Consider the following 24644-nt stretch of genomic DNA (forward strand, 5'->3'; position numbering starts at 1 on the left):
ACACCTGATCTTCATCCTGACTTGGGAAGGTGACGTATGGCACCCAATAGTTGACATGTACCTTTCCCAACACTCCTGTTTCCGTCGTTTTATAAGCTGGCGAACGCGAGCACAGAGCCGTTTAAAGGCTATTAGATGCTCCAGGGAAGGGTGCCACTTCTGTCGCTGTAGAGCTCGCCGATGCTCTTTAATTGTTTCAGTGACTTCCAGCGACCACCAAGGGATTGTCTTTTGCCGGGGGCACCTTAAAGAATGAGGGATCGTGTTTTCCACCGCAGAAACGATCATTGTAGTGACCTGCTCAATGACAACATCAATGGCACCATGCGGGGGAGATTCAGTAGTGACAGCAGAGGTGAAGGCTTCCCAGTCTACCTTGTTTAAAGCCCATCTGGGTAGGTGTCCGTGGGCATGATGCCAGGGGAGTGACAGGAACACGGGGAAGTGGTCACTACCACACAGGTCATCAAATGCTCTCCAGTGGGTAGATGGGAGAAGGCCAGGACTGCAAACCGAGAGATCAATGGCCGAATACACGCCATGTGCCACACTGAAATGTGTGAGGGCACCTGAATTTACGAGGCAGAGGTCGAGTTGTGACAGTAAATTTTCGACCTCCCTACCTCATCCAGTAAGCATGGTGCCACCCCAAAAGAGGTTATGCGCATTAAAATCTCCCAAAAGTAGGAAAGGTTTAGGGAGTTGATCAATCAGTGGAGCTAATACGTTGAGGGGTACTGCACCATCTGGAGGAAGATATATATTGTAGACAGTTATTTCCTGCGTCGTCCTTATTGTGACAGCCACAGTTTGAAGAGGGGTTTGAAAGGGCGCAGGTTCACTGCATACCGAGTTCAGGACATAGACGCAAACTCCACCTGACACTCTATTATAGCCACAACGGTTCCTGTAATATCCTTTATAGCTGTGGAGGGCAGGGCTCCGCATTGCAGGGAACCAGGTTTTCTGGAGGGCAATGCAGACAGCAGGTGTAAAGCTTAATAGCTGCCATAGCTCAGCCAGGGCGTGGAAAAAACCACCACAATTCCACTGGAGGATTACGTTATTGTGAGACTGGGAAGGCATGAAACACACAATGAGGCAGTCTATGCCTCAGGGTCACCTGCTGCCACCAGATGTGTACCTGTGTGACCGACATCCATAGTGACTGAGGGCCCAGCGAGATCTACGTCCTCCGTGGATGCCAGAATCTCCACCTCATCCTCAGAGACAGAGATTGTAGGTAGTGGTGGTGTGGGTGCCACTGCAGTGCCTTGGTTCTTGGGAGTCTTTTTCTTTAAAGGTTTCTCTTGCTGCTCCTTAAATTTGTCTGGCTCAGAGGGCTTCACTGATTCAATCTGGGAGACTGAGGAGGACAGTGAAGCCCTACGAACAGCTACCTGTGGTTGCTTCACCCACTGGCAGGAACTTGGGAAGGGAGTGACCCAAGGGATCCCTTCAAGGCGAGTGGAGCCAAAGAAGACTTACGCTTCTCCAGCTGAGAAGTGGGGACTGATGTGCCCGATGGTTGGGGAGGGAGGGGGGGGGGGGGGGGGGAGGGGAGGGGAGTGTTGCTCCTGAAGTAGGCTGTGCAGGAGCAACAGGGAGGGAAGTGCCCCCCACCATCAAGGGGGCAGGTGGAGTCTGACAGTTCTGAGAGCCAACTATATGTGGCGGAACGGAAGATGATAGAACCGCTGTTGTAGCGGCGGCATAGGTTGACATCACATGCACAAGATGTAGCCTCTCATATTTTCTCTTAGCCTCAGTGTAGGTCAGTTTGTCCAGGGTCTTGTATTCCATTATTTTTTCTTTCTTTCTGGAGAATCCTGCAGTCTGGCAATAAAAGTGAATGGTGCTCTCTACAGTTGACATGGATGGGAGGCAAGACACAGGGAGTATTGGGACATGAAGGACGTCCACAACCCCGACAGGTGACGCTGGAAGTACAGTGGGAAGACGTGCCTGGACTTCCTGCACTTAAGCACCGCACTGGGGGAGGCATAATTGGCTTTATGTCACAGCGGTAGACCATCACCATGACCTTCTCGGGAGATGTGTCACCCTCGAAGGCCAAGATGGAGTCGCTGGTGGCAACCCGATTATCCTTCAGACCCCAGTGGACATGCCGGACGAAATGGACACCTCACCACTCAAATTTGGCACGCAGCTCATCATAAGACTGCAAAAGAAGGTCCCTGTGAATTATGATACCCTGGACCATATTTAAGCTCTTATGGGGCATGATGGAAACAGAAACATTCCCTGGCTTGTCACAGGCAAGTAGAGCCCGTGACTGGGCAGAGGGTGCTGTTTTGATCAAGACCGCCCCTGATCACATTTTGGAAAAGCCCTCCACCTCCCCAAATTTGTCCTCCAAATGCTCCACAAAAAACTGAGGGTTCATTGACAAGAAAGATTCCCCATGAACTCTAGTACATATTAGGTACTGGCGTGAATAAACTTCGCTGCTATCCTTAGCCTGGAATTCCTCCCATAGTGTGGCCAGGAGGGCGAAAGAGAGGGGGGGGGGGGGGGGGGGGGGAGGAATGATTTGGGGTCATATTTCTTAGCATTGAAGTTACACCCTGATCGCTTGGAGACTGCTGGTGGTTGACCACCAGCAAGAGATGACGCACTATGCTTCATGACGTGTCATCCACCCTGATGCCACCCACTCCGTCCAGGGGCCCTCCCCATGGGTGCCAGCCGCAGCAAAGGCCATCTAACAACAGGATGGCCATTGCCGGGAGTCCTGATGCCCCAGGGTGATGGGCATCTACTCCTTGGCATATGTGGTTAGATAACAGTGCAGGCATCAGCAGAGTGATCGCTGTGTGGTCAGGGGGCTACAACCAAGAGGGTGCATGGCAGCCCCACCACAACAGACTGGCTACCACACTGGATATCAGGTGCAAACGAGCTAAGGAGTCCATTATCAATGACAGCACAGAAAGCAATACTGCACAGAGGATGGAGGAAAATGCACCCAGGAGGGTGACCGAACCCAACAGCTGGAGAATGTGCGGAAGTGCAGATCCACGTCTACAAAGGATGCAAGAGGTTTCAGCGCATGATGGACACTATGCACCATGTAAAGTGCCCTTCCCCAATTGGCTCACTCTTTGGGAAAATTTTGAAAAATGAAGGTCAAACCCTACAGGGGACCATCACATAAAGGCTGAAATATGTGAGACTCCTTTTAGTCGCCTCTTACGACAAGCAGGAATACTGTGGGCCTATTCTAACACCCGGACCCGCAGGGGGGTCGACACCAATGGATGTGCACATTGTCCCCCAATTGCCCGGGCTGCCTGGACAGAATCTGGCTACTAAAGGGATGTAGAGATGAGCTTCGCCATCTCCTCCCCTCTGGAAGGGGTGGGGGCTGTACAAAGTCTTAACGCCTGCAGTGTCAGAAATCAGCATCACATCAGTGCTTCGAAGATGCCTAACACACAAGGACAGTTCTGCAGAAGACAGGTGGCCATGCTACAAGTGTCCACCAGGAGGCTGCAGGCCACATGGACCTAGTCTCTTCTGCAGGAGACATGATCAAAAATAGACCTGGCTGTATCCTAGCACCAAAAGGTATTTAGGGCAGCACATGAGCCAGACCAGATAAGTTCACTCCGAGTGAGTTTTTCTGTGCCAGACGCCGATCACACAAGGATTCCATCAATCAAGATTCTCACTTGAGGGCCACCTCCATGAAAAAATTTTGCTAGCCAATCAAGCTAAACAGTACTGCTGTCTGTCAACTTTGCCTCTCCTGCTACCAAAGCCTTGTGCCTTCGATCCACATCTACTTGATGCTAAATCATCTCTTCTCGTATCATATTATTTTCCATACTGTGCTTTCCACCTTTACATAAAACGATAAAGAATGTTCATTTTCTCTTGTTCCCAGAAGAGATTTATGATGTCTTCTACAAACACAAAATGAAGCATTGTCTTTTCTAAAAGTTAGTTCCAGATACAAGTTTCTGTAAACAGCTCTTTCTGCCATGAAAGAAGGATTATACCATTCTATGCTGCAGTATTCTAACAAAGGATGGGAGAAAGAGCTGATCGCACACAGAACAATTTTTTAATGTAGTTACTAGTATTAAGTACGAAATTGTAGAAGACAATTATAGTTACCTTCTGTTCTTTATCCCTCACAGTGATATTGTACAAAAATAAGGAATTCGTTGTAACAACAAACAGATGACTTAATTTTGATGTAGTTCGAAAAGCCAAGCCTGTTACTGTTGCATTTCCATCCTTCAGTACTTTTGTTTTATTTGTACGCTCTCTTGTTATGTCACCTGCAAAAAATTTGCAAACAGTGAGACTTGTTAGTTCCTGAGTAACACATACAGGAATTTTTTTCACTGTATACACTCATTTACACTGCTGGCCATTAAAATTGCAACACCAGGAAGGATAGTAAATAACAAAATACTATGTATTGTACATATTAGGTGCTACACAAAATCTGAGAATTTCATTGCACTGGTAGAACCAATAACAGTACAACCTTCTGCCATTAGATATCTTGAGGTACACATCTTAGTTTCTGCGACAAAAAGTTGCATCATCTTTGGTGCTTGCAGCTGCGAGTTGCAATGGTGTGTGAGAAGACATCTTCCAATGCTTCTGCGAATTGTGATATGGATAACGTGAATGAGCAACAGATCTGCATCAAATTCTGTTTCAAGTTGAAGAAAACTATAGCTGAAACCCACCACATGCTGACGGAGGCATTCGGTGAGAGTGCACTGAGTCAAACAAGAAAATTTGAGTGGTTCCCATGCAAATGGCCAGATTTGTGGAGAAAACAAGACTGATTGGTGTATCGTGGCAACACATGTGCACACACTTCACTTGTGAAGGAATTCCTGGTCAAAAATAATAGGACAACAGTCTCCAACCTCCCTAGTCACCAGCTATAGCCCGTATGACTTCCATCTGTTCCTCAAGACGAAAATCGTGTTGAAAGGGTGACGTTTTGACTCAACTGAAGACATCCAAGTGGAACTGCAACAAGTCCTTCATCCTCCAGTCTTCAAGGAGTGCTTCCAAAAATGATAACAATGCTGGGATTCTTGCATACAAGCCACAGATGACTACTTAGAAGGTGACAGAGGTCATTAGGATACAAGTATAGTTTTCTGGTTTTTACAATGAAATTCTTGGATATTTTGGGTAGACCTCATACACATTTTACTATGAAGAACACATGATTAAATATGTAGGTGATTTGGGGGATAGAAGCAAGAAAATTCATTGCTCAAAACTGCCACCTGTAGCAGCGACAAAGGCTCTAACCCCAATGGGCAATGAGTTAAACTTAGCTTGGATGACAAAAAGATCGGTGTGTCATTCCACACTGCTTCAACTCTATGCCAAAGCTTGTTAATTGTAGTGGCTGAAGCGTGGTGGTGCACTTGTTTCTCAGCAAACTCATGTTTTCAATGGGTGAGAGATCTGGAGAATGTGTTGGTCGAGACAAGAGTCGAACACCCGTTACATCAAGGAAAGTCAGGGCGGCACAGGCACAGCCATAGGAGACTTTCAAGATATGGCACAGCTACCAGCCTTAACATAACAGAAACATAATTCCTGCAGGCCCAGTTATGGGAACTCAATGGCACCCCACATCCAGGTGCTGAGTCCATATGACAAAGACGACAAATGCAATCTGGAAATGTTTCTTCTCCTTGGAGCCTACATACATGGTGACATGTATCATGATACTGTAAGGAGAACCAGGACTCATCTGAAAAGACAAAGACGTGTAATTCCTGTAACCAGAGTTGTTATTGGGTGTACTACTGTTGGCGTTACTCTGTGCTGCCATGTCAATGGAAGCCGCAACAATGGTTGGCATGCTGACAGTTCACGGTGCTTCAGACTCCACTGCACTATCTGTGTGAATGTTTGTCTCATTGCAAACAGGACCATTTTCAGACTCAAGGTATGAGACGAGGCTGTTTGATCCTGTATGGCAGAGCAAGCAATGTGTGTGTCCTCTAGTGCACTGTCATGTGGGGTGGTTGAGATCCTGCATGGCACTGATTATGGCCCTCATGAACCCATGGCTTCCATGTTCACATGACAGTCATGGGAAGGTGACCAACACAAGCAGAAATATTGCAGAATGATAAACTACCATCTTGAAAGGTCACGAGTGTGTCCCTGACGAATTCAGCCGTATGCTAATAAATGTTTGTTATTCTTACACAAGCGATAACATGATCTTCTCAGTGATAACCAATATTCAAATGTAAGAACTCTACTCACCAAGCAGCAGCAGGGGAATACACATATAAGAGGCATTAAAATTTTGCAAGTTTTCGGAGCCAGTGGCAGACATACAAACAGATCAGTGGCACAGCCATGGGAAACAGGATGGCTTCTTCGTATGTTTACCATTTCATGGGCCACTTGAAACGGGCTTTCATTCAGCTGCTTGTTTGGTATCAAAACGTTGATGACATCTTTTCCATATATGGACTGAAGATGAGGCTGACCAGTTACAATGCTTGGTATCTTTAAATACATTCTCCCTATTAAATTTCACAGTGTCCTATTCTGAAAACCACGCCCCTTTCCTTGACATTGACCTCATCCTCACTAAGGTTTAGCTGCACACTTCACATTAAACCTGCTAATAAACAACAGTACTTACATTTTGACAGTTTCCATCCTTTCCATGTCAAATGTTCCTTCCCTTAAAGCCTTGGGATTCAAGGCAAACATACTTTTTCATTGCAGACTCTTTACGAGACACCACCATTCTCACCTCAGCCTTCAATGGATATAATTGAGTACACCACTTTTCACTCATTATTTTACTGGTCTTGAATGTATTAATCAGCTACTTTGACAAGGCTACGACTTCCTAAAATCGTGCCCTGAAATGATGTCCATTCTGGCTGACATTTTTCCCGCGACACCTAGAGTAGCTTTTTGTCACCCTCCCAATCTCAATATCTTTTCAGACCCTATGCTCCTTCTGCTCCCATCACCCTACCCTTTGGCTCTTAGCCCCGGAACTGGCCCCATGCACCATCCTACCACCACCTATACCAGCCCTGTAATTGGCGAAACATACACTATCAAAGGTAGAGCCACCTGTGAAATGACATGTCATATACCACATGTCGTGTAACACAGTTGCTTTTACAATGGCATGACCACCACCAAGTTATCAGTAAGGATGAACGGGCATAGGCAGAGGATGTTACTGGCAACTTACAATAACCTGTCAGAGAATGCATTACAACATGATGGATGTGACCACAATGCATGTTTCACCACATGTGCCATCTGGATTCTTTCCCGAGACACCAATTTCCTACAACTCTGCAGGTGGGAACCGGGACTACAACATCCTTGGTTCGCGCCATCCACCTGGCCTTAATTATAACTGTCTATACATTTCAGCTTGAATACCTGGACATTAGTAAATAAATTAGCTGCATGTCTTATCAGCCACCCCTTCTGTGACTTAACTGGTTGTCTAGAGGTTGAAACTCCTTGTCAGTTGTATGATTGGTATCAGCGTCCATAGTAAATAGGTCTCTGTTGGGTACATGAAAAATATAACACACTGAAACGTGGTCTACCTGCAACACTCTCTTGAGCTGTTAAGTTACAGCCATGGCCTCTCTTCCATCTAGCTATGTTTAAAGTTGAAGTACATGAAAAGTACCTGTCATCCACCTTTAAGTTCTCAGGTTTTCAAATCTTGTCTGGTACAGTCACCAACAATCAGTCTTTCCTTCTCATTCCGTTTGATAAGTCTCCCCTGACCCAGGGTTCTGGGCACCTTTTCTGAACTCTACCCCTTTTCCTAAACCTCATTAGTCCTCTTTCTTTACCCCTCTTCCTTTTCCACAACCCTTCTGCCAGAAGAAGGAGCCAATGGCAAACTTTAATATCTTTTATATGTGAGTTCTCCTACTGCTGCTTAATGAGTAGATTTTTTATCTCTCCAATTACATCATATTTTCAAAACCTGATTTTTTTTGTTACAACATTCAAATGTGATTTTTGTATGAGAAACCTTCTGTGCATATGCACAATGTATTTTACATTACCACCCCCCCCCCCCCCCCCACTTTGTGCAGCTGCAATGAAATGATCTTTACTTGCATAATCAAGCATGTAGTAAACTTACCATATGTCAATCAGATTTTTGTTGCATGTTGCCTTCATGATGTTGCAGTTTTCGTGGCCAAATGATAAACTTCATTAGATCTGAATGCTTTTATTTAGGAAAATGCAATACAATTTATAAATATCTCAAATTAGCATATCCCTTTTTAATTTTACAAAGTATTTTTCTCACATTTCATAATAAAAACACACTTCAGGAAGGTGAATGATGATAATGCAACTGCCTTCTCTCTCACACACAAAAATTATTACAGATGTTTTACTCTTGACAATTAACCAAAGAAGCATAAGAAAACCTAGTATATTTCATGTACTGATGGGATTCCACTCATTCGATTGATGTACTCACTCAAACAATATCCAGCTATCAACAACAAACAGCTTTTGATAGTTTAAAAATGAATTTTTGTATCATGACAATGAATCAAACCAGGATTGTACAATAATGTGATAAATTATAGCTGTATTAAGCAATGTTGAGTATACTTTTTGTAGAACACAAGAGCTATTGATCAAACAATGATCTTCAAATCAAAATCAATTAAATATTTCAGTTAACAGTTTAATTAAGATTTGTTATCTGATGTCCCAAAGTACAGTCAATTAATTAATAGCATTCTGTCATTTCCATTACAATGCACATCCTTTCACAATGTGGAATGAATTTGGGTACAAAAGGACAGAGTGAAGTAGCTACGAGAGGCTATTTAAGAAAATGACCATGACTACAAATAATATGCTATGATTTAATTGTGCTACACAAAATTTTGAAGAGTGTGTGTGTGTGTGTGTGTGTGTGTGTGTGTGTGTGTGTGTGTGTGTGTGTGAAAGGGGTGGGGGGGGAGGGGTGGTCATAACAATCCACTAATTAATTTATGTTTATCCACTAGAGCTGTTTAAAGTTTGTATGGGTACTTTGGTAAATCTCAATTTCATGTACTTTAACTTTAAACATAGCTAGATGGAAGAGAGCCCATGGCTGTAACTTAACAATTCAAGAGAGTGTTTCAGATAGACCACGTTTCAGTGTGTTATATTTTTCATGTACCCAACAGAGACCTATTTACTATGGACACTGATATCCATCATACAACTGACAAGGAGTTTTAACCTCTAGACAACCAGTTAAGTCACAGAAGGGGTGGCTAATAAGACATGCAACTAATTTATTTACTAATGTCCAGGTATTCAAACTGAAATGTATAGACAGTTATAATTAAGGCCTTTAATGGAGATTGACATAGTGGTAAATTTCATGGTATTTCCTACATGCACTTGAAGGAAAACTTAAGGAATATATTGATGGTTCCAGAACTGTGATTTCACTAACAGAAAAGCTGCATGCCACATATGTAAATTCAGATTCAGAGACTTAATTTCCCACTGACCACATACAATGAATAGTTTTTCTCAGTGATAGGAAGTTACATTTGCAATCAAAGCATTAAAATTAATATTCATTTCACATGTGCTCATACAAATTATGTATCTTATACACAGCTAAATCTTAAATATTAGTATCAACATTGTCCGTATCATAGAACTGTTTTATATTATAGTTGTTTTGAATTTTTTAAATGGCAAGGATCAAATAGCAAGAGGAAACTCACTAAAGATTTTGAGGACATTCACTTTATGGGAGTGTCCTGTCACTGGTAGCCTGTGCCTTTGAATTTAAATGTTTGTCTCATTTCTAGTGTCATGGTTGTGAATTGTTTCCTGATAAAATATTCTCTAATACTGTTCTTGACACAGAGCGCAGACTCACAATATAAAGATTCACAGCTGTTAGTGTCCTAACCCAGGTAAAAAAAAAAAGAGAGAGAGAGAGAGAGAGAGAGAGAGAGAGAGAGAGAGAGAGAGAGAGAGAGAAAGGTGACAGTGTTCTATAGAAACATCCCTGCATATTATACAGTTAACATTTTTCTTAATGTCACTCATATGAGGAGAATGTCCCCATATGAGTAGGCCATATGAGATATGTGACAAAGAGGGTGAATATGTCATATGGAGATACTTATTACTGACCATATCTCATAGTTTCCAAATGAGGTAGGACACTCACGAAATCTTTTTACAGACTTGGTTGATGTGGCTCTCCTAACTGAGCTTGGTGTCGATATGTATTGCTAAGGCTCTGACACATTTATTTTCTAAGTTCTTAGGCAGTCCTAACATATGCTTTTGGGTTTTGTCTGGATTGCAAACAAGTTTATTGGCTGCAGACCAATTTAAGACAATGTCAACAGTTTCTTGCGTAATCTTATCGAGAGTTGGAATGTCATGATGTGGAGTAAAGTTGTACCATCAGCATAACAGATTACAGACTGTGATACACAATGGGGTAGGTCATTTACAGACACAATGAAAAATAAGGACCGAAGTACAGAGCCCTATGGAATATCCATACCAATTTTTACTAAGGGGTAATGTCTATTTCGTTGTTCAGGTAGGAAGAAATTGCAGTTAACATAGATTTCTGTGAACTATAATACTCCAATTTTGTTAGAAATTAGTAAATTTTGGGTCACAAGTTGTGATGCAATAGTTGTAAAACTGTCATGAGATACAGTAAAAACAGTGAGATGATAAACACAGTATTTGGAATTGTAAAGCTAGGTTACACAAGTTTTTGGAAAATAAAATGTTATAAATCTGAAGTTAGTCAATTTATTAGACCATAAAGACCATCAAAATAATATATCTTGTAAGTGATCCAGACAGTATTTCTTTCTTTATACCAACAGTAGTCATGGTTTTCCTAAAACCTCACTTCTTCAATTACAGTCATGCAGAGAAGTTATTTGGTCATTAAAAATGTCATACATGGGCAAAAGTTGACTGCACCTAAGTGCTTGTAGGAAGGGCCTTAATTACACCTTAGTGTCAATAAAGGAAAAAAATCAGGGTGCATCTAAGTGTCAAATCCACACATTTAAACCATAACCATAAGGTGACAATCTTGAGGTAGCTTTACACTGAAGTGACAAAAGTCGTGGACTCAACAAGCCATTGGAAGTCCCATGCAGAAATACTAAGCTATGCTGCCTCTACAGCCATCTACAATTGCAAAAGTATCTTACTAGGGATTGTGTACCATTTCTTTGGGATGTGATCATGTTAGTAGATAGGTCTCAATGTTTCCTATGTGTTGTATATGAGTCAACTATGCCATGGCTGCGTTTGTCGACACGTCTGCCATAATGACCAACTGCCACTGATATAACCTGCCAGTCCTCTATTGTAGGCAAGGTTATATATTGATAAATGGGAGTGTTTATTAATGACTGCAGCAGTTTTTTTGTCAGAGACAACTAAACATACAAACTATCTAGTTACTGTAACTACAATTATTAGAACCCTCAAATGGGATGTAGAACTCTGATATAACGGAATATGAATAGCTCTTCCTGCAAAAGTTAACTTCCAATAACTAAGTCTGCCACCTGACGTATATACAAGTCTAAGAGTTCATCTTAGAAGTCTGTATTTACCAACTTATCTTCCGAGATGACTTCCTTCAGGACCACTGTACTGGCAGCAATACTGCCCATTGACTTCTGTAGACAGTATCTGATTCTCTTACTAGCTTGAACTCCTACAGTTGACTAATTGTGTCCCAGTGAAGCTGGTTATTTTGTTACACAGATGAGTACACTTAGACTGCATGATTGGATGCTGAGTATAGGTCTGCAAAAGTTCAACACGGTTCATATGCACTGTCAAACTCTTAGGTCTCTGGCAAGTCAGTGTACTGCAGGTGGGACTGTAAGAAGCCTTACTGGGATGTGCACACTCCAGGGACATCACTATTCTGATCTGAGTGAAATAAGATTGGGAATAATGGACTGAGGTAATTCAAGCAATGGCTTCAGGCTATGCAGATCATCCAGTTACATTTTTTCTATGCAAAATTTGATGAAACAGACGAAACAAATATCCTAGAAACATAACTGCTTCTACAACCATTTCTTTGAGAACAAAAAATTGCATAACTTTAGGATCCAAAGACAGGATATTTCAATTGGAATAGGAGTTAAATATACATATAATGGAACATAGTAGCTTTATGAGACGTGTGACTACAGCCTAAAGGCCAAACATAATTGGCATGCATTGATGAGCAAATTATTATGACAAGCTGCTTAATTGCATATTGGTCTACCTTTGGTACACAATACAGCAAGAATTTTGTGTGGTATGGATCCAACAAATCCTTGGTAGGTTTCTGGAGGGATTGGCACCAGATGTCACAGGTCATGCAATTTCCATAAATTATGGGCCAGTGGTTTGTCAGAATGAAGTTAGTGCCTGATGGTGTCACAGATACGCTACATCGAATTCAGATAGGCAAATTTGTTGTTCCAGATATCAAAGTACATTCACTATCATGCTCTTCAAATTACTGTAGCATGATTCTGGCCTTATGACATGGATACTTATAATCCTGCTAGAAGTTGCAATCACCATTAGGGAAGATGTGAAACATGAAGTGGTGCTGGTGGCCTGAAATATTTGTGTAGTTGACAGCCGCAATGGTGCCATAGATTACTATTACAGGTTCCAAGGAAGCCCAAGTGAATGTACTCCATAGCATAATAATGCCCTCATAGGCCTGCGACCACAGTGCTGTGCTCGTTTTCAGCAGTCCTTCAGATGGATGATGTCATAACTGGACACTACCATCAAACTTCTCTAAACAGGAATGTGATTCATCTGGCCAGGAAATATGTTTCAGTTGATACACAGTCCAATCTCAATGACCCTAGGCCCACTGCAATCATTACTGGCAGTGTCACTGCCCCCCCCCCCCCCCCCCAGGTACATATAGGGCTTGTCTGTTGCAAACCTGCATGTTCAACAATGTGCACTGAACAGTGTGGTCCAAAACACATGTGGCTCCAACAGTTGCCTGCACCTGTTGTCAGGTATGCCTCAGATCACCAACTATCCTGTTTTACAGAGTGGGCAAGCCTCCAAAATCAATGAAGAATGTATGTCCAGCACCTTGTTGTCTATTCTGTTTCACCATCCTTCAGCCATTTTTTATAGATGCTCACAACAGTAGCATGCCATTTCTGCAACTGCAATTTCTGAGACACTTGTTCTCAGGTGCTGGGTCATGACAATTTGCCCTTTGTCAAAGTTGCTTAGACCAGTGTATTTCTCCATTTGCAGCCCACAACACTGCTAGAGTGATTTCCCACCTCTGCTCCGCTTATTTACATTCTCGCATGAAGCAGTGTTCCATCTTGTTCTGAGCAGGGACATAATGTTTTAGATCAATTGTTTACGGTTAATTTCATAGTATTATGTCCTTCGGCACCCATCGGACGACATCCTCTGCACAGCCAAGTGTTACCGGTTGCAGGAGCAGCAATTTGGGAAGGCTGACAGGCAAGGCCGCCTCAAGAGGACACTATGGTCGTTGAAACTACTTTTCCATGCCTTCCGCAGATGCCAATCAGCAACCGGAAGACATCACATTATGAGGAGACCTAATGAGCAAGCAGCTCATCAACCTGACCGGCAGCCAATCATGCAGTCTAAGTGTACTCATCTGTGTAACAAAATAACCAGTTTCACTGGGACACAATTAGTCAACTTTAGGAGTTCAAGCTAGTAAGAGAATCAGATACTGTCTACAGAAGTCAATGGGCAGTATTGCTGCCAGTACAGTGGTCCTGAAGGAAGTCATCTCGGAAGATAAGTTGGTAAATATAGACTTCTAAGATGAACTCTTAGACTTGTATATACATCAGGTGGAAGACTTCATTATTGGAAGTTAACTTTTGAAGGAAGAGGTATTTATATTCCGTTATATCAGAGTTCTACATCCCATTTGAGGGTTCTAATAAATGTAGTTACAGTAACTAGATAGTTTGTATCTTTCGTTGTCCCTGACAATACACCAGTGCAGTCATTAATAAACACTTCCATTTATCAATATATAACCTTGCCTACAATAGAGGACTGGCAGGTTATATCAGTGGCAGTTGGTCATTATGGCAGACGTGATGACAAACACAGCCATGGCATAGTTGACACATATACAACAAACAGGGAAACATTGAGACCTATCTACTAACATGCTCACACCCCAAAGAGGTTGTAGACAATCGCTATTAAGACACACCGACTCTGATAAATGACAGAAAACTCCACTAGAAGATGATAACTAGGGTTTATAATGTAAAAATAAAAGAAAACTAAAGAATGATTCTTAAGTAGAAAGACTCTAGATATGATAAAGAGGCAATACATTAATATAATTTGCAGAGATGAACAATAAATTTATTATATATATGAAGACAGTAACTGTTCTCGAAAGAAGATAATACTGCTGATGACCGTGCAGCTTTTCCTGGAATAAATGATGACTAACTGAAACCCTCAGCTGCCGACAGGTGGTGTTGATATACCTCAATGTGGACAGCTGAAAATGTGTGCCCCGACCGGGACTCAAACCCGGGATCTCCTGCTTACATGGCAGACGCTCTATCTATCTGAGCCACCGGGGACACAGATGAATAGTGCGACTGCAGGGACTTATCCCTTGCACGTTTCCGTGAGACTCACATTCCCAACTGTCCACAATTCTACATATGTAATGTACCTTGTAGACATTTGCCCATTCACTCATTACTCGCGCACGCTTTGGCGATTCCCGTAAGAGTCTACAAGGTACATTACATATGTAGAATTGTGGACAGTTGGGAATGTGAGTCTCACGGGAAGTGTGCAAGGGATAAGTCCCTGCAGTCACGCTATTCATCTGTGTCCTCGGTGGCTCAGATAGATAGAGCGTCTGCCATGTAAGCAGGAGATCCCGGGTTCGAGTCCTGGTCGGGGCACACATTTTCAGTTGTCCACATCGAGGTATGGTCTCCTCTGCACACAAACTGAATGAAGCTCTTAATTATATTATATAACACCTGTCGGCAGCTGAGGGTTTCAGTTAGTCATCATTTAATAAATTTATTCTTAACACAATAATCAAGAAGATAAACAAAAAATGAACTCAGAAAAGACAAAACTGAACTAAGAATTAAATTGTTAGAATTTTATTAAACATTAAAGGAATTGTATAGGATATAATAGTTTTAAAAAATTTCTGAATTGCAAGTCATCAGAGACTCATATGATGCAGAGTAAAAACAAATACCAAGCTAGAAAGTGACAGGCTCGACAGGAAGGAAATCAGGAAGATCAATTGTGTGGATTTATTAAAGAACAAGGTGGCAGACGATACACTAAATTAAATTAAGTAACAATTTCAGCAGCTTGGAAAATAAGGATTATAAAACATAGCCAAAAAAGAAATTATTTACCAAAGTTATGTAAGCACACAGTAAAAGTTGTTGTACATCTGAGGAAAGCAAAAGTAAAGCCAAAAAACTCACATCCAATACGGAAGCTGTACAGAAGAAGCAAGTGTTTAAAATTATAGAGTCTTTCATGTACTTTTGATTTTACGATGCATTTACAACGGACACTATACGGCATAGTTTCAAAAACACCAATGGTCTCCTCTGTACACAAACTGAATGAAGCTCTTAATTATATTTACACAGCAAACATAGCAAACAAATAAAAATTCTGGTCTTTGCACTTCACTCACATCTACAACTACATCTATACAGATACTCTGCAAGCTATCATTCGGTGTGTGGCAGAGGGTACCCTGGACCAATACTAGTCATTTCCTTTTCTGTTCCACTTGCAAACAGAGTGAGGGAAAAACGACTGCCTATATGCCTCTGTATGAGCCCTAATTTTTCGTATCTTATCTTCATGGTCCTTAAGAGCAATGTGTATTGGCAGCAGTATAATCTGTGGCAGTTGGCTTCAAATGTTTTTTCTCTATATTTTCTCAATAGTCTTTCTCAAAAAGAATGTCGCCTTCCCTCCAGGGATTCCCATTCAAGAACAGGTCACACTAGTGTCCTAAATGCAGTCTCCTTTACAGATGAACCACTCTTTCCTAAAATTCTCCCAATAAACTGAAGTTGACCATTCACATTCCTTGTCACAGTTCTCATATCCTCGTTCCATTTCATATCGCTTAGCAACATTACACCCAGATATTTAAATAATTTAACTGCATCAAGCAGGACACTAGTAACACCGATCCGAACATTACAGGTTTGTTCTTCCTACTAATCTGCATTAGCTCATATTTTTCCACATTTACAGCTAGCTGACATTCATCACACCAACTAGAAATTTTGTCTAAGTTGTCTTGTATCTTCTTACACACACATAACTTCAACACCTTACCGTACTCCACAGTATCAGTAGCAAACAACCACAGATTGCTGCACACATGTCTGCCAAATCATTTATGTATATAGAGAATAACAAAGTCTTATCACACTCCCCTGTGGCACTCCTGACGATACCCTTGTCTCTGATGAACACTCGTCATCAAGGAAAACATACTGGGTTGTGTTACTTCAAATGGTTCAAATGGCTCTGAGCACTATGGGATTTAACATCTGAGGTCATCAGTCCCCTAGAACTTAGAACTACTTAAACCTAACTAACCTAAGGACATCACACACATCCATGCCCAAGGCAGGATTCGAACCTGCGACCGTAGCAGTCGCGTGGTTCCGGACTGATGCACCTAGAACCGTTCAGCCACCGTGACCGGCTTCTATTACTTACGAAGTCTTGGAACCACTCACATACCTGTGAATTTATTCCATAAGCTTGAACCTACGTTAACAGCCTGCAATGGAGCACCATGTCAAAATATGGAATCTGCCTGCTGCCCTTCATCCGTAGTTCGCAGTATATCATATGAGAAAAGGGCAAGCTGAGTTCTGCACACGTTTCTAAAGCCATGATGATTCTCAGAAATAAGCTATTCAGTCTCAAGAAAGTTTAATATATTTGAACTGAGAATATGTTCAAGGATTCTGCACCAAACCAAAATTAAGGATATTGGTCTGTAATTTTACAGGTCCTTTCTTATATACTGGAATTACCTGCACTTTTTTCCAGTCACTTGGGATTTTGTGCTGGGCAAAACACTCATAATAAATGCAGGTTTGGTAAGGGGCCAATGCCATAGAGTACTCTTTGTAAAACCTAACTGGGATTCCATTCAGACCTACCATCTTTCAGTTGTTTCTCTACGCCAGGGATGCTTATTACAATGTCGTCCAATGGGAGTCTGTCGTGGTTTTAGGGCGCAAAACTTCTATGGTCATTAGCGCCCAGCCCGTGACGTAGGAAACAGGAAAAAACGAAATTTAAAATCAGCAGCAAGGGGAACAAAGTCATAAAATTTGAGAAACTAAAGGCAGAAGGAATGCTTAAAAATCCACTATAGAAAGGGGTTGGTTGTCCCCAGAAAAAAAAAAATCAAATGACTGACGTCATTTCACTGTCACTAATAAACTGTAGAACGCGGTCAGCTGAGCGCGTGTCATCTGCTAAAATCAACGATAGATCAGGCGATAGCTGTAGACGGGAGCGTAACGGATTAAAATAGGGGCATTCAATTAAAAGGTGTCTGACCGTCCACAGCTGAGAGCAGTGGGGACAGAGTGGGGGAGGATCACCGCTTAAAAGATGTTGATGGCTACAAAGACAGTGCCCTATCCGGAGTCTAGCTAAAATTACCTCCTCCCGACGACGCGTTCGGGAGGAAGAGGTCCAAGCGCAAGGAAGGGCTTTCGCTTCCCGCAATTTATTATGGGGAAGTGTTGACCAATGCGCATGCCATAATTGAGCAACTTTGCGAAATAAACCGCTCCGTAGATCGGTGAAGGGAAGCGACTGAATAGCTGGCCGAGGAAGAGAGACTGCAGCCTTGGCCGCTATATCGGCCGCCTCATTCCCACAGATACCAGAGTGTCCCGGGAGCCAGAGGAACGCCACTGAGACGCCCCCCAGGTGGAGCAAGCGCAGACAGTCCTGAATCCGGTGGACCAGAGGGTGCACAGGGTAAAGAGCTTGGAGACTTAGGAGAGAGCTGAGAGAATCTGAGCAGATTACGTACTGTATCCGCTGATGGCGGCGGATGTAGTGGACAGCCTGGAGAACAGCGTAAAGCTCCGCAGTATAAACCGAACACTGGTCGGGAAGCCGAAAGTGATTTGGGGTGTCGCCAACAATATAGGCACTCCCTACACCTAACGATGTTTTCGAGCCGTCGGTGTAAATAAATGTGGCTTCCGTCATTTGTGCACACAGAGCAGCAAATGCCCGACGGTACACAAGTGTAGGGGTACCATCCTTGGGAAATTGACATAGGTCTCTGAGCAAGTCGATCCGGGGACGGAGCCAAGGCGGTGCTGTACCCCAAGTTGTCAAGAAGGTTTTAGGAAAGCGGAAGGAAAGAGAATGGAGCAGTTGACGGAAGCGGACTCCCGGGGGTAGTAGGGAGGAGGAGCGGCCCGCATACCCGACATCAAAGGAGGCGTCGAAAAAAAGGTCATGGGCTGGATTAGCAGGCATGGAAGACAGATGGCTAGCATAACGACTCAGAAGGACTGCCCGCCGATTGGACAGCGGAGGTTCAGCAGTCTCAGCATAAAGGCTTTCCACAGGGCTGGTGTAAAAAGCTCCAGACACTAAATGTAATCCACGGTGGTGGATAGAGTCGAGACGCCGAAGAATAGGCGGCCGAGCAGAGGAGTAGACTATGCTTCCATAATCCAATTTCGAGCGCACTAAGGCGCGATAGAGGCGGAGAAGGACCACTCGGTCCGCTCCCCAGGAGGTACCATTCAGGACACGGAGGGTGTTAAGGGAACGCAGACAGCGAGCCGAAAGATAGGAAACGTGGGAGGACCAGCACAGTTTTCTGTCAAACATAAGACCCAAGAATTTAGCGACGTCGGAAAACGGAAGGTTGACAGGACCTAGATGTAAGGAGGGCGGAAGAAACTCCTTACGTCGCCAAAAATTAACACAGACGGTCTTACTGGGTGAGAAACGGAAGCCGGTTTCGATGCTCCACGAGTGGAGGCGATCGAGACATCCTTGAAGACGTCTTTCAAGCAGGCTGGTCTGTTAAGAGCTGTAGTAGATCGCAAAATCGTCCACAAAGAGGGAGCCCAAGACATCAGGAAGGAGACAATCCATAATTGGATTAATGGCGATGGCAAACAGTACAACACTCAGCACGGAGCCCTGGGGTACCCCGTTTTCTTGGGAGAAAGTACGGGAGAGAGTAGTGTTCACCCGCACCCTAAATGTGCGCTCTGCCATAAATTCGCGAAGAAAAAGGGGCAGCCGCCCTCGAAAGCCCCAAGAGAACAGTGTGCGGAGGATGCCTGTCCTCCAACAGGTATCGTATGCTCTCTCCAGATCAAAAAATATTGCTACCGTTTGGCGTTTCCGGAGAAAATTGTTCATGATATAAGTGGAGAGAGCAACAAGATGGTCAACGGCAGAACGATGCTTTCGGAATCCGCATTGGGCTGGTGTTAAAAGACTGCGGGATTCCAGCCACCAAGCTAAACGGTAATTCACCATACGCTCCAAAACCTTACAGACACTACTCGTGAGAGAAATGGGGCGATAGCTAGAGGGGAGATGTTTGTCCTTTCCAGGTTTCGGAACGGGAACGACAATAGCTTCCCGCCATCGCCTGGGAAAGGTACTGTCGGTCCAAATTCGATTGTAAAGGCGAAGGAGGTAACGCAGGCTATGGGTTGATAAATGCAACAACATTTGGACATGGATACCATCCGGTCCTGGGGCGGAGGAGCGAGAAGAAGAGAGGGCATGTTGGAGTTCCCGCATGGAGAAAACAGTATTGTAGCTTTCGTGATTTTGAGAGGAGAAAGCAAGATGTCGCACTTCCGCTGCACGTTTCTTCGGGAGAAACGCTGGCGGGTAATTTGAAGAGCTCGAAATCTCAGCAAAGTGCTGACCCAATGAGTTAGAAATTACGACGGGGTCCACTAAGGTATCATGCGCGACAGTGAGCCCAGAGACCGGGGAGAAACTAGGCGCGCCTGAGAACCGTCGAAGCCGACTCCAAACTTCCGAGGAGGGAGTGAAGGTGTTAAATGAGCTAATAAGGAATTTCCAGCTTGCCTTCGGATGACGCGACGGCATCGCGCACGGAGCTGCTTATATCGGATACAGTTTGCCAAAGTTGGATGGTGACGGAAAATGCGAAGAGCACGTCGCCGCTCACGTATTGCGTCACGGCATGCCTTGTTCCACCAAGGAACTGGAGGGCGCCGGGGCAATTCGGAGGTGCGTGGTATTGAACGTTCCGCAGCTGTGAGAATAACGTCGGTAATATGTGTGACCTCATCGTCGATGCTGGGAAAGCGACGGTCATCGAATGTCGCTAGAGACGAAAAAAGTGTCCAGTCGGCTTGGGCAAACTTCCAGCGTCGCGAGCGCATATATGGCAGTTGAGGCTGCAGTCTAAGAACACATGGAAAGTGGTCACTCGAGTGTGTATCATCAAGGGCGAACCATTCGAAGCGCCGAGCTAGCGGAACAGTACCGACCGCAAGGTCCAAATGAGATAAATTTGTCGTGGAGGCAGACAAAAATGTGGGGACCCCAGTGTTGAGGCAGACTAGATCCGCTTGGTGGAAGACGTCTAGCAATAGTGAGGAGGAGGAGGAGATTAGTGTTTAACGTCCCGTCGACAACGAGGTCATTAGAGACGGAGCGCAAGCTCGGGTGAGGGTAGGATGGGGAAGGAAATCGGCCGTGCCCTTTCAAAGGAACCATCCCGGCATTTGCCTGAAGCGATTTAGGGAAATCACGGAAAACCTAAATCAGGATGGCCGGAGACGGGATTGAACCGTCGTCCTCCCGAATGCGAGTCCAGTGTGCTAACCACTGCGCCACCTCGCTCGGTACGTCTAGCAATAGTGAGCCACGTGGACAAGGATGTGGAGATCCCCAAAGCGGGTGGTGGGCATTGAAGTCCCCAACCAGCAAATAGGGGGGTGGAAGCTGACCAAGAAGATGAAGGAGATCAGCTCGTGCCATTGGTGTGGACGATGGAATGTATACCGTACAAAGAGAGAACGTGTATCCAGAAAGGGAAAGACGGACGGCGACAGCTTGGAAGGAACTGTTTAAGGGGATTTGGTGATAATGGAGAGTATCGTGGAGCAGAATCATGAGTCCTCCATGGGCTGGAGTGCCTTCAACAGAGGGGAGGTCATATCGGATGGACTGAAAATGAGGGAGAACAGAGCGGTCATGGGGACGCAGCTTTGTTTCCTGAAGACAGAAGATGACCGGCGAGTAGGATCGTGAGAGGATCGACAATTCATCCCGATTGGCTCGAATGCCGCGGATATTCCAGTGGATAATGGACATAGGGTGAACAGAAAATGGAGGAACGTGACCAAGGGTGCTGTCAACTCAACGACTGCTCAGAGCTTGCGACCGACAGCATGGAATGGCATTCAGTCGAAGGCAGAAGATCCTGGTCCATAGGTTGGTCAGGAGCAGCTCCAGCCACCAACGATCGGCCAGTTGACCGGCCACCAGCAATGCGCCTTGGCGACACAGAAGACGGCCGAGGGCGATTTCCGCCAGGTGGTGCTGTAGATGGGACACGCCTTGGCGGAGAAGGAGAGGAACTGTGTTTCTTCGTAGCCTTCTTGGAAGTATAATGTTTAGATGAAGGAGGAACCGATGGTTGTGAAGTTGCGGTACGTAAAAACTCTTCACGAGAATGCTCTTTTTTCGAAGACTTGGAGTCTGACTTTTGGGCTCGAGATTTAGCAGAACCCGACGAAGGGTGAGCCATTGAGTGGGCAGGCGAAAGTGGTGAGGTTGAACGGGCGATCTTTGCGCTGGCCGATCTGACGACCGTGGTACTAAAGGTGAGGTCGCAAGTCTGCGTGGCCGCCTCCTTTGTTGGCCGAGGAGAAGCAAGGACAATGCTGTATTTTCCTTTCTGAGGCACAGTGGGCTGTCGACTGGCGAGTAACTTTCGAGCAGCAAAGGTCGACACCTTTTCCTTCACTCTTATTTCCTGGATGAGTTTTTCGTCCTTAAAAATGGGGCAATCTCGAGAGGAAGCAGCGTGGTCACCCATACAGTTGATGCAGCGAGGGGATGGAGGTGGACAAGCACCCTCATGGGCATCCTTGCCACACGTAACACATTTGGCCGGATTGGAACAGGACTGGCTGGTGTGATTGAACCGCTGACATCGATAGCAACGCGTAGGGTTTGGGACATAAGGGCGAACGGAAATTATATCATAGCCTGCTTTGATTTTTGATGGGAGTTGAACTTTGTCAAATGTCAAGAAGACAGTGCGGGTTGGAATGATGTTCAAATCAACCCTTTTCATAACCCGATGAACAGCTGTGACGCCCTGGTCAGACGGGTAGTGCTGAATTTCTTCGTCAGACAATCCATCGAGGGAGCGTGTATAAACGACTCCACGCGAGGAATTTAAGGTACGGTGCGGTTCCACCCGGACAGGGAAGGTGTGGAGCAGAGAAGTACGCAGCAATTTTTGAGCCTGGAGGGCACTGTGTGTTTCCAACAACAGGGTGCCATTCCGTAATCTGGAACAAGACTTTACAGGATCCGCAATTGCGTCGACACCTTTCTGAATAATGAAAGGGTTGACCGTGGAAAAGTCGTGACCTTCGTCAGACCGAGAAACAACAAGGAACTGTGGCAACGATGGAAGAACCGTCTGTGGTTGAGACTCAGTGAACTTACGTTTATGAGCAGACATAGTGGAAGGTGAGGAAACCATTGCGGAAGAATCCCCCATGATTACCGGCGTCTCCGATGGCGCGCTCCTTCCTTGTGGGGGCCCTCACCGAGGGCACACCCGCCTTAGGTGATTGTTCACACCTCAGGTCACACCTCCCGACAAACGGACGGAGGGACCAATAGGCACCTTCGGAAGGTATCAGCTCGGGTAATCACCCCTCCCTGGGCCTGGCCGTTACCAGGGGGTACGTACGTGTCCTACCTGTCTACCCGGGGCGGGGAATTACGCGTTACCCCGTCACCGGCTACGCATGGAAGTGCGTGGGTCGGCCTTCAGACACGCACAGGGAGGAAGAAAGAGACAGGGAAAGGAAAGAAGAGAGGTCTCAAACGCCGCAGCGGAGAAAAGGGTAAAGAGAAGAGGTAAAGAGAAGAGGTAAGGAAAAGAGAAGGACGAAGAAAGATGAAGACATACAAGCAAGGAAGGCGAAGAGTGCGGTACATTTACAAGCGTCCATCTCCGGACGTAGGCACAAACCATACTCCCATAGGGGGAGAAAGGGAAGGAAAGATCCAGAGGTGAGGGGGGGGGGGCGAAGATGGGGGATGGGGAAGGATACGGAGAGGGGGGGTATGCAGCCCGGAAAAGAAGGAAGGCCACATTAGCTCGGGGTCCCGTGCTCGCTACGCACGTGTCCACAAAAGAGTTGTGGACCCCCTGTGGGGTTTGCTAAGGTGTGACAGTGGTAGTTGTATGCTTCATGCATAGATCTTTTCACAGATGCACGAATCTTACTAACCTTTGCTTACCATCATTTGTGTGTTCTCTTTCAAATCAAGAGTGCAACAGCCTCTGCTTCCTCAGCATCTTCTAAATTTCGTTATTAAACCATTGCGGGTTTTTCCATCCTTTATCCACTTACTAGGCACATAACTCTCCAGACCACAATTTACAATCTGCTTAAACTTTACCCATAATTCTTCTACACCCATCTACACCCAGCTCACTATGTGAGATGCTAACAACTGCTTATCTGCTCTACCTAGCAGAAACACTCTTCTAGCTCTCTTGACTGATTATGACATCATGACTGCAAATTCCCATTTCTATACTGACACTGTTGATAAGGTCCGGTCTACTTGTAGCTACAAGATCCAAGATATTTCCATTGCAGGAGGTCTACCAAGCTAGCTGCTCAAGCCAGTCTTCAGAAAATGCCTTCAAAAGTATTTTACATGACTGTTTGTTTGTAAACACCCCCCACAGCAGCTCTATAGACATCCCAGTCTATACTCCATACACTAAAGTTGCCTCCGACTAATCGGCTCCACAAAAGATGGTGGTTCGTGCAGGTCAAGAAACGGACAGGGACTTCATTGTTGTCGATTCCAGGTGAGAGTTGTGGTATGCACAGACATGTGCTTTGTGCTTTATACAAATTAAGTGTCTCGCTTGCATAGAATTTGTTGCTTACCAGCACCATCAGCCATGATGACTCACAACAAATTGAATAAAAATTGAGTAAATAACACTCTATCATGTTTAATACAAACACATTCCCAACACAGCACTCAGAACACTACTGAACGCTCATTGGATGTCTGAGAATGTGTGGCGTAGGTGTGCAAAACGATCCTAAATTCAGCCGCCATTGTTGGGGACTCCAACTTTAGTATTGCATCATCCACATCATCCCAAACCACTGGGTAAAGTGACTATCAAGAGTCTCCTGCTTGTGATGAAGTGAATATTAAGCATATTTAACAAAAACTAAGTTTTTTTTTTCCTGTCC

The 24644-nt window shown here is 44.5% G+C and overlaps 1 protein-coding gene across 3 annotated transcripts in view; it reads right to left on the reverse strand.

The window, feature by feature from the left end:
* LOC124776759 (vacuolar protein sorting-associated protein 11 homolog) overlaps positions 1 to 24644 on the reverse strand; it is a 195780-nt gene that overhangs the window by 110225 nt on the left and 60911 nt on the right. For all 3 annotated transcript variants that reach the window (XM_047251896.1, XM_047251895.1, XM_047251894.1), the window contains exon 5: positions 4144 to 4310. In XM_047251896.1, the coding sequence (XP_047107852.1) occupies positions 4144 to 4310 (167 nt within the window). The remainder of the gene's footprint in view (positions 1 to 4143; positions 4311 to 24644) is intronic.

Source organism: Schistocerca piceifrons, chromosome 2, assembly GCF_021461385.2.
Source record: "Schistocerca piceifrons isolate TAMUIC-IGC-003096 chromosome 2, iqSchPice1.1, whole genome shotgun sequence".
Lineage (NCBI taxonomy): Eukaryota > Metazoa > Arthropoda > Insecta > Orthoptera > Acrididae > Schistocerca > Schistocerca piceifrons.